This window comes from Idiotropiscis lumnitzeri, chromosome 14 (assembly GCF_059441095.1).
Source record: "Idiotropiscis lumnitzeri isolate Australia: NSW breed Sydney's pygmy pipehorse chromosome 14, RoL_Ilum_1.0, whole genome shotgun sequence".
Lineage (NCBI taxonomy): Eukaryota > Metazoa > Chordata > Actinopteri > Syngnathiformes > Syngnathidae > Idiotropiscis > Idiotropiscis lumnitzeri.
This window is the reverse complement of record NC_142404.1, coordinates 6,854,435-6,865,308: the sequence shown is the minus strand read 5'-3', so window position 1 is coordinate 6,865,308 and position 10,874 is coordinate 6,854,435. Positions and strand designations below refer to the sequence as shown.

The 10,874-nt window shown below is 40.1% G+C and overlaps 1 protein-coding gene across 3 annotated transcripts; it reads left to right on the top strand.

Annotated features, from left to right (window-relative positions):
- The first annotated feature begins 883 nt into the window (after window positions 1–883).
- Window positions 884–10,829, top strand: asmtl (acetylserotonin O-methyltransferase like). Of its 3 annotated transcripts, none has more exons than XM_088315675.1 (16): window positions 884–958; window positions 1,770–1,875; window positions 1,943–2,074; window positions 2,219–2,266; window positions 2,462–2,526; window positions 3,033–3,097; window positions 3,962–4,067; window positions 5,291–5,525; window positions 5,618–5,734; window positions 6,273–6,429; window positions 6,649–6,845; window positions 6,916–7,048; window positions 7,391–7,531; window positions 7,614–7,736; window positions 9,365–9,591; window positions 10,151–10,367. In XM_088315675.1, the coding sequence occupies exons 2-15, from the start codon at window positions 1,783–1,785 to the stop codon at window positions 9,568–9,570; spliced, it is 1,818 nt and encodes a 605-aa protein (XP_088171801.1). In that variant the 5' UTR covers window positions 884–958; window positions 1,770–1,782; the 3' UTR covers window positions 9,571–9,591; window positions 10,151–10,367. The 3 variants fall into 3 exon arrangements, with proteins under 3 accessions (XP_088171801.1, XP_088171799.1, XP_088171800.1); XM_088315673.1 differs by having other exon boundaries at window positions 5,588–5,734; XM_088315674.1 differs by lacking the exon at window positions 9,365–9,591 and having other exon boundaries at window positions 5,588–5,734; window positions 10,151–10,829.
- Window positions 10,830–10,874: the final 45 nt, after the last annotated feature.

Genomic DNA, 10,874 nt, shown 5'->3' with positions numbered 1-10,874 from the left:
ACTGCCAGAAGATAGCTGGGATAGGATAGGCTCCCGCATTTTTAAAGCTAAAGATATCCTTTATTTGTGGTGTTACAGCAGCAAAGATATAGAACACACAGAGGCTTTAATTAATAACATTAGCAGCAAACATTCAGAAAAAGCAAACCTATGCGAATATACGTATATCCACAAATTACCATGTATATACACACGTACATCCCACAGCATGTACAAGGAAAGACTTCTAATGTCTGGACATAATCCCGAGGGAAGTCTGTCCATGGTACAGAGGGAAAATAAATAAAAACGCTGCAATGATATAAAAAAAATACTACAATGATAAAAATACTCCAATGATAAATTTAATGCAACGATAAAAATACTGCAATGGTAAACGAAATTCAATGGTGTACCATTGATTAAAAGTTCAGTAGTAATGTGTATTGCATCCTAGGGCTGCGCAATTGCAGTAATGCCCGCCCGTTTGAAGAGTTGATCCAATGTTCTTGTAAAACTGTCTGACAGGAACCAACAGGAATGAGCGGCGAAATCTCTCCTTTGCAGAGCGAGGGTGTGGCAGTCTATCACTGAAGGAGCTGTGGAGTGATGCCAGATTATAATTGAAGGGGTGGGCTGGGTTGTCCAGCAATGATGACAGTTTCGCCATCATCCTCCTGCCCCCCCCACTGAGTCCACGGAGGAGCCCTTTTACAATCAAATGCAACAGACCAATGAATGAACAAAATATATATATATATAAATATATCTTCAACAACAACAATGATAGAAAAAATAAATAAATCCAAATACCAACATAAACAAATAATACCACAAGCGGAAACGACGACACTTTTTCCTAGTTTCCTAAAACCTTTTTTAAACGAAGGTATCAAGCGTTTCATTGGCCAAGTATCTCCGACGTTTTACGTCATCACGTACATCACGTTGCTCATTGCCAAGTTCCGGTCTTGCTGAGGTAGGAGCGATCAAACCCAAAATGATGAAATAAATAGTGTTTTTCCAAGCGTGTTTGAGAGAATTGCAGTGTTTTCATGTCATACATGCTACCGGCCATACAACTCAACATTTTGTCCTTATGTATGCATGATAATTTCGGTGACCGTATAATGCGCCAACAAAATGTGCCAAAGTTAGCGAATTTTGACGTCAAGCTTGCTGCAAACCTAGTTGTTTGGTTACTCGCATTCATCAACTTAAAACAGGCGTAAAGCTGTTTTTTTTAAACTTATCCTTACGCTGTAAAACGAGAACAAGGGTAATCAAACATTTGTTTATTCATCACAGCTTGTATAACACGTCAAATTACGTAATTCTTAATTATTGTCCCGTAAATATCTTCATTGCGGTTAAAAACCAGCATGACTAGTGTACATCTACACATATATCATGGACGTGCTATTGCCATATGTCAAAACTGAGTGAAAATATCTAAATTAGCCATCACTCTGCACACAAATGGAATAAGTTGTCAACAGAAGTGAAGTCAGCCCCGAGTGTAAATGCATAAAAAAAACTTGCATGGCAGGTTGATTGAAAACTCTAAATTGCCCCTAGGTTTTAGGCTGAACGCTGATGGTTGTTTGTCTATGTGTGCCCTGTGATTGGCTTGCAACCAGTTCAGGGTGTACCACGCCTACTGCTAGAAGACAGCAATGATAGGCTCCACAACCCCAGATAATTGATGGATGTCGTTTCATACATAGGGTTTGTCGATACAAATTTATTTCTCTGACATATCTTGGTCTTTGTGTCCTTTTACTGTAAAGTGGACCACCAACCATGGTGCTGAACCCCGTCATCTCCAAACTGGCTGGTAAACTGGTTGTGTTGGCCAGCGCGTCTCCAAGGCGACTGGAGATCCTTCGCAATGCTGTAAGAGTTTGGATGAACATCAATGTGCGTTGTGTCGTTCTCATGTCCGTCTTCTGCCTCACGTTAGGGGCTGCGTTTTGAGGTGGTCCCATCGTGGTTCAAAGAAACTCTTGACAAGCGACTTTTTAAAACACCTCAGCAGTACGCTGTGGAGACGGCCAAGCAGAAGGCATTGGAGGTGGCAAGGAGGATGCCTTGTGTGAGTTCACTCGTTATTATGTGGTTGCATAGCACATTTCCTCATATCAACTACAAATTCTGTGATAGTTTTTTTTTTTTTACACCGGTACCTGTTGGACAGAAACATTAATGGCATTTCTTTTCCCCACTGTGCGTGTTTTAGAATCACCTTAAAATTCCGGACATAGTAATCGGAGCAGACACTATCGTGGTAAGTATATCCTTTCAAAGTCAGTGTTATGTTACGGCATAATGTTTGGATAAAAAGTTGTGCGCGCAACTATTGCGGTCTTGTTCTCAAAGGAGGTTGGCGCTTGGTGCTTATTATTTTCCTCACACCTCAACTTTCTCTATACCTTGTACGTCAAGCTATATTGTATTTTTTATTTAAAATCTACTTCCGCAGACTGTAGATGGCATGATTCTGGAGAAGCCACGCGACAAGCAAGATGCATACAGGATGCTTTCAAGGTAAATATAGATTAATGTAGTGGATATAATTCTTTCCCCGTCCATGAGCCGTTACCAGATTGTGGTGGAGGGCTTTGAGTGTGCCAATGATCCTATGAGCAAAGTTGTCTGGGGTTTAATCCAGGCTCTCCCTTTTGAGATAAAATGAGACGCATGGTCATTCGGGCCGAGCTCAGACTTGAGCCGCTTTGCCTCCACATTGAGAGGAGCCAAATGTGGCGGTTCGGGCATCTTGTCAGGATGCCTCCTCGACACCTCCCTGCTGAGGTGTTCCGGACGTGTCCCACTGGGAGGAGGCCCAGAGGACGATCTAGGACACGCTGGAGAGACTATGTCTCCCAGCTGGCTTGGGAACATCTCAGGATCTCCCAGGAGGAGCTGGACAATGTGGCTAGGGAGAGAGAAGTGTGGTCTTCCCTGCTTAAGATGCACCCCCGGCGACCCTACCTCGGATAAGCGGAAGAGAATGAATGAATAATTATTTTTTTCCTGTTATCTTGCTTTAGCTTAAGTGGTCAAGAGCACAGTGTCTTCACAGGCGTCGCCATCGTGCTCTGTTATGAGAAAACAAGTAAGTGGCGTTCAATGAGGCATCAGGGCACAGGATTTTTTTGCACATTTAAATTCTTATAATATTGGATACATGTAACTTGGTATTTGTGACAGATTTGTGGGTAAATATGTTATGAGTTAGTATGGTAATGTTGCAGCCGGGAAAGATGGAAAACATGCAGGAAAGCGGCCCTCCTGTCGAAGTAATATCAATCAGAAAATGCATGATCAAGTAAAAAAAAAACACAAATCGCTCCGGATTCTTATCACATATTTGAGGAAATTTAATTTACAAAAACCAAGAACAATGGACCCCTGGTCGTGGGTGTGTTCAGAAATACTCTCCAAGCGCGCACTGCTTCACTCAAACCGTTCGGAAAACAAGAGCGTTGTTCAAATGTCCCGTTAGGTTCGTCAGTGTGCCCCAAAAAAGGAGTGCTCAGTACGGATGTAAACAGTTTAAGCATTTAAGAACTGCTGATCGCTTTATAACATAGGCTGTGTTTGGAAATTGATGGGAGGGAAGTGTGTACTGCCTCTCTGAACACCCACGCTCTCAGAGGGACGTTAGGGAGTCCATGTACATTTCCGAACACACCCTAGAGAATGTGGATTTTGGATGCTAGCCAGAGCTCAAATTTGAATACGTACAAGTTGTACCTGAGTATAATTCGCAGGACCAGCAAACTATGAAAATGAGTGCAATTTATAATCCCCAAAATACAATAAACCTCACCTGAAAAAATAGATTGGATAGAATGTTCACATGCTTTATGGGTTTTGTGTCATGCTATTATTTTATGTGCAATTTAGGATTGGCTGATTGTAATTCCCCTTTTTTATGCAATGCATAATAATCCACTATAACCTTTTCTGACCTGAGATGACGAAGATTACCATATAGTTGACTTCTATGAAGAAACCAAGGTGAAGTTCGCCGACCTCTCCGAGGATATGCTGTGGGAGTACATTGACAGCGGTGAACCCATGTGAGTATCACGTCAACGTGTAAGAGTGACTATGGACTTTGATGTCACTATTTTTAGCTGCTTTAACCTTCATCCAACTGACATATTTTACAAACTCAATTCCAATAAAATGTGGGTGTTTTTGTTGTTGTTTGATTGACTACACTACAGAGAGAAGATATTTACTGTTCAAACTGATAAACATCATTGGTTTTAGCAAATGATAATTAACTTTGAATTTTAGGGCTGCAACACATTCCAAATAAGCTTTGACATGGTCACTGTGTTACATTCCCTTTACGTTTAACAACATTCAAATTAAGGACACTAATTGTTAAAGCTTTGCAGGTCGAATTAGTTCTGATTAGGGATGTAAAAATTTACTTATTTTTAGGCACACACCTAATTTTGAATGTGCTGATGATGTTACGCATACTAGAAAAGCAAAACAAAACGTTTTGTATTTAGATTAAATAAAAAGTAAATCAGAAATCAATTCAAGTTTTATACCCAATCATGGCACCCAACAGCTCCCAATTATCTTGTTCACCTGTGGGGTGTTCCAAACAGATGTTTGAGGAGCCTTCCTTCAACTTTCTTTTACTTCTTCTTCGCCACCTGTCGCGGCTTTCTTGGAATGTGTTGGAGCCATAAAACTCATAAGTTACTTATTATTTACTAAAAACAATCACATTTCCCAGTTTGAACATTAAATATCTTGCCTTTGTCGTGTAGTATTCAATTAAATATACACTTTTTGGTTGCACATGATTAATATGTATTAAACTAACACGTATTTATTCTCGAGGAAAACACGACATGATGCAACTGATGTACATGTTCGAATTAAGTAAATCCAAAGGACCCTTTTTTCAGGACATAGAACATGATTTGCAAATCATTGTATTTTGCTTTTATTCATGTTAAACACAAAAATCAAACTTAATTGGAATTGAGTTTGTACATACAAATCATGTTAAAAATGATCAAGAATTGTCTTTTTCTATTTTCAACAAAACAAGACCACCATTTTACTGTTTGTCACAGTAGTAAAATCCATAAAGATTTTTCTGAATTATTTTTTTATTTAGAATTTATTTCATTTTGATTTTTGGCATTGTAGACATTATGATGCATCATAGTTAATCCTGTCTTAGTCTTTCAGGGTATTGACAGCAAAACTGTGTCTTTGTGTTTGTGTGTGTGCGTGCATGCTTCTGCCGGGGTGTGTGTGTGTGTGTTAGGGACAAGGCAGGCGGCTACGGCATCCAGGCGCTCGGCGGAATGCTGGTGGAATACGTGCATGGAGACTTTCTCAATGTAGTGGGTTTCCCCCTCAACCACTTCTGTAAACAGCTGGACCAGATTTATAACCAACAAGGCAGTTGTCAGGGCGGCAATGCTGCCCCAATTCTGCCAGCCACAATTCATCCGCTATCTACCACTTCATCCTCGCAGACTGTACTTCCTGAAGACCAGGTTTGCTATTACCATGCACAATATATTTTTGCAATCCTTTTTAAGAGGTGGTCCTCTTGAAGGTGGTCAACAAGTCGTCTGGACACGCTCAGGAAATACAACCAACGACTGCCAGCAGGGGGCACTTCAACAAATGTGAGGACAGTGAAGAAGCCAGAGAGGCCCTACAGAAAATCATTCCTCTGATCGACGGATTCAAAGCCTCCAAGGTGATTTTTGCCAATAGAAGTAACTGAGTCAAACTACTCTAATGCAACTATTAGAGGTGCTATTGGTTCACTGTTATTTTGCGCTTAGTGCAACTTGACATCCAGGGAAGTGCATTCAATCTACATTTTGTACTCGCACTACACAATGAAATTGGCTATTTGACCACAAATGTTGGCGCAGCACTTGGAGAGAGACAATGGTCCAGGTTTATATTCTGTACAATTTGTGAAACATGAATAATATTATTGCACCTTACTGAGTCAATCGTAAAACTTATTTTTGTCTCTATGGCCGTATGATACTGCCCCTAAGTGGCCATGGCGCACACACGAGGAGCAAATAGCAGCACAATGCCTATTAAATTGAAGCAAAATAGAAAACATTATCTTATATATCATATTATTTGCAGAATTGAATAAGCCATAGACTAATCAACTATAGCCAAACAAAATTCTCTTTGTACAACCTTTTGGTTGTGGGATTGAATGGGAAAAAAAATCTTTAGATTTTTATTTATTTTTTTTGTCCAAAAACAAGGCACTGTTTACCGCCTCCAAGTTGGGCGTATTTGACTTGCTCGAGCGCAGGCCGGCATTGGATGCGGCGCAGGTGGCCCTCGAGCTGAAAACCTCCCTCAAGGGAATGGAGCGTCTGCTGGAGGCGTGTCTCTCGCTAAAACTGATAAAGAGCACAGGTTCGTCAACCATTTTCTATTCTTTTTACATCTGTAATGGAAAGTTGCCAAATGTAAACTGAAGGTTTGCGATCTTGAGGCATTTCATGTTCTGTCAAATTGTTGGCAGCTGATACCATGTGAGTGAGAATACTATACTCGAAGCTGTGCATCAACTTTCCACCATCCATCCAATATTGCCACACCCACCTCTCTCATATCTATTTGGGGAAATTCCAGACTGTAAGACACCAACTTATGAGAACACGGAACTGTCCAAACGCTTCCTGCTATCCAATGCGCCATCCTCCTTGCTGGACTACTTGGCGCACTGCAACGACTCCGTGTGGCCGCTCTTCAGCCACCTGGAGAGTGCCGTGCAGGAAGGCGTCCACCAGCACCAGAGGGCCTTCAGCAAATCTGGCGACTTATTCCAGGTCTGTATTCTATAGAATTTGTAGTCCTAAATTGTGCACTTTAACTTCTAATGCCGAATTGCTCACAAAGGACGCAGTTTATAGGAGCCAGGAGGTGAAGCTGAGGTTCATGAAGGCCATGCACAGTATCGCTCAAGTGACCAGTAAAGCAGTGGCAACAGCGTTTGACTTATCTGCCTTTAAGAGTGCCTGTGACATCGGAGGTGAGAAAACATGTCCAGTTTCTTGTACTCAAATGGAGATGGAGGTTTTTTTCACAATTGTATTAATGGCAACAAAAACACCTCGTAAGAGAAGAATTTCAGAGTTGATCGTAACCTTTTTCAAAAGTTTCCTTGATAATAAGATAAATCACATTATATTGATCATAACAGTGCTTTTTGACATTCTATGTTTTATTTTGTGTTATTTAATCACTTGATACACTTTTAGTGGCAGTAAATAAAATGAAGATGATATAGAAAAAAATTAATGGCGGCTTCTTATTTTTTTTTCCATGAATGTATAAAGTCTGAGATGTGCTGAATGCCTTATTATTTTTCCAGGCTGTACAGGTGCAATGGCATTGGAATTTGCCAAAGCTCACCCGGGCATGTCTGTGACAGTGTTCGACTTACAGACCGTTGTTGAAATGAGTCCCCAATTCCTTCCGCCTTGCACTCAAGACAGGATCACATTTGTCGCAGGTATTCTTATTGGTATGATATATTGAATTAAATGCCATTGTTTTCGAATGGTAACGTGGCTTCACGCTTGTGACCCAAACAGGAGATTTCTTCAAAGATGCCTTACCCAAAGCGGACTTGTACATCCTGTCGAGAATTCTCCATGACTGGTCTGATGAGAAAGTGCACTTGTTGCTCAGCAGAATTGCTGACGCATGCACACCAGGTACGTTTCACTTTGTATATTGGACATGCAGGCTTTGTCAAGCTAACATTACTGATCATTTACGACAATACACACAAGTGCGTTTGTTGTCCTGCATGCAAAGGAGGAAGGTTATCAAAAAAGTTGTTTACGTCGGACGGAATCATTTTTTTTTCCTAGTTTTCCCACATACGTAAAAAATGTAAACATGAATATGTTTTATTTAATTCAGAAAAGATGTGCAAGCAGAAATACTGTAAATACGTCTGTCAATAATCATAAATATTTTTGGAATCAATTATTCAATCAGTTATTCCATTGCTTAATCAAATAATCAGATTAAAACCCACATTTTTTTTAATTTGATATTGTATAAAGTTTAAATGTAACCAAATAACAATCGAGCAATATCACATGATTGGGACTTTCAATATGTTGCACACACTAACATTTTTGAAACTGACGAAACACAGTCGTTTGCAAATATCTTACTTTACTTTTGAGAGTTAGACACTTAGTTTAATTTCAACAATTTTAAGATAAGCAACGGCTCAAAATGATTCATCTGTGATTAAAATAGTTGGCAAAGCAACTTCTGAAAGCATCTTCTCTCTGGTACTAATTAAACATAATAGTTATCATTAGAGATTCACTGAAAGTTCTGCGACTTAAAATATTTGTCCAAAATTGGTCCAAAAGTCTGCTTTCATTTTTTGGCCGGAAGAATTTTGTCACTGAAACATCACCGCAGGAACAGAATGTTGTGATGACACACGCGTACAGCGAAGGCTGGACTGACTGAACACATGGAAATATGCCCAGGGACAAAATTCTTCCATCACGGCAGCTTTAGGCTACATTCATGAAGGACACGATACCCAATTGGGATGTTATTGTTGCACACAAACCACATCACATGGTGCAAATCATACAGAAGGAAATATTACTGATAGACCGATATGATTTTTTTCAGGGCTGATACTGATACCGATTATTAGTCGTCATGGAGGCCGATAACCGATATTTCAAGCCGATGTTCATTGGTTGAAAAAAAGGGGCGTAAAATGGTGTCGACATTTAAAACAAACATAAAAACTCCAAAACTTGACGTAGTTTCAATGCCTTTAAGCACATGTTATTAAACGACTTTAACAACATGTTAATGCTTCTTTAGAGCCTAGTAAATAGAAAACTTAATTTTAAAAGTCTGAACAAAAAGTGCACAGAGCTTCCAGGCTCAGCTGCATGGATTATAGTTCAATGAAGACAAACACGTCTTCAAAGTTTACCACGGCAAATAGTTTTCCATTAGTTGTGAGTTGTAGTAGACTAACATTTATTCAAATTTTGGGCAAAGTCTGGAACCAATCAGATGTTGCTGTGTGTTGTCCAATCTGCTTCTGCAGGAAGGGCGACAAGCTCAACAGAGAGAAGTGTGCTGCAGCGAGCCAAAATAAACCATCTTTTAATATATCAGCCTTGAAAGTTAGTTATTAAAAAGGCCGATGCTGATTATCGGCAAAATGCCAAATATCTCACTTTTAGCCACGAATGTTCATTTTTGTGCCTTCCTTGTTATCAGATTTCAATGCTAAGAATCACCTTTCTGGATGTACTGTGTTAAAATGCACATCCACTGGTGCTGTCAGGTTGTGGCCTACTGCTGAGTGAGATCTTCCTGGATGAGAGTAGAACAGGGCCAAGTCGCGGGCTGCTCCAGGCCCTCAGCATGACCGAAGGCAGACAGAGGAGCGCAGACGAATACGCTCTGCTTTTGAAGAGCCACGCCTTTGTTGCCACTGGTGTCAAACTGACGGAGAATCTGCTGGATGCAATGCTATGCGTCAAAGTCTGAGCCGCCTTCAACACCCTACAGGTCCGCCAATCAGAACTACGACCATAAACTCCAGTAGACTGGATTTACACTGCAGGTTCCACATTTTCCGACATATGCCAGAGTACTTAATGATCCGTGCTACTCTCTCAACCTATGAAGACCATTAAATATGGTTTTCCACACATTTAATGTGCCATATTTGGAAAACATTTAATTTCACTGATCTACAACAAATCTCAATCACAGATAACTTCATGTGTCCATAAACTTATTTTTTGCGCTGACTTAAAAAAAAAAAAAAGGCTTATTTCCTAGCACATCCGTTTTTTTTTTTAATTTTTTGTTTTTAAGTTTGATTTATAGAAAAGTATGGGCAAAACATATCGTACCACATTGTAATTCATAGCTAAGACATTTCAGAAAAGAATTCCATCTGTTGCCGAATCTGACCCTTAATTCATCAATATTACGAATTAGAGTACAAACTACATATTACCGTGTATTAGTGTCCATTGTCCTTGAGAGTCTTGAAAGGCTCTTGCAAATTGCATTTATTATAAAACCTGATGTTTGTTTTTATTTGTAACACCAAATGCAGGCTGTGCTGTTCTCATTGCGGAGACCTTGTTGGACGGGCGCTCCGCTTACTCCACCCTGCAGTCTCTGAACATGCTGGTCCACACGGAGGGCCTGGAGAGGACGCAGCATCAGTATGCTGACTTGCTGAGTAAACATGGCTTCGGAAACATGCGTGTGGTGCACACGGGGAATTTTCTTGATGCCTTTCTCACCATTAAAATGTGACAAAGATGAAAGTGTGTGTAGATCCCTTTTTCTTTAATTTTGGCTGAACCTGCTGTTCTTTCATTTCATACTTTGTGAGAAACAACATCTATGTAACACACGCCCTTCGGAATCCCGACAGAGTTGACGCACCCTCATCTCTCTGCACACATCTTCTGCTTTTTCTTTTCCAAGCTTCCAAAACCGTGCACACACACCTTCAGCATGATCAGATTTGACGCAATCCTTTTCTTCCATATGTTATTAGCGTGACAGTTTGTAATCTTGGACACTGTCTGGGGATGCACTATTTGGAATTGGGGCAAATTATTTAGTGGGTGCACCTCTCAAGTTGTGCTTAACTTGTTACGCTATAGTCATCTTATCTTATCGTTTTCCATGTTGTTGTTTTTTTTTTTGTTTTTTTTTTTTTGCAGCACTTACCTGTATTTCAAATGAAGGAGCAGCCTAAATAAAGAAAAATTCCACTGTTACAGTAGATGATTCTTTTTAGATAGGTCACCATCTTTTTACATTTG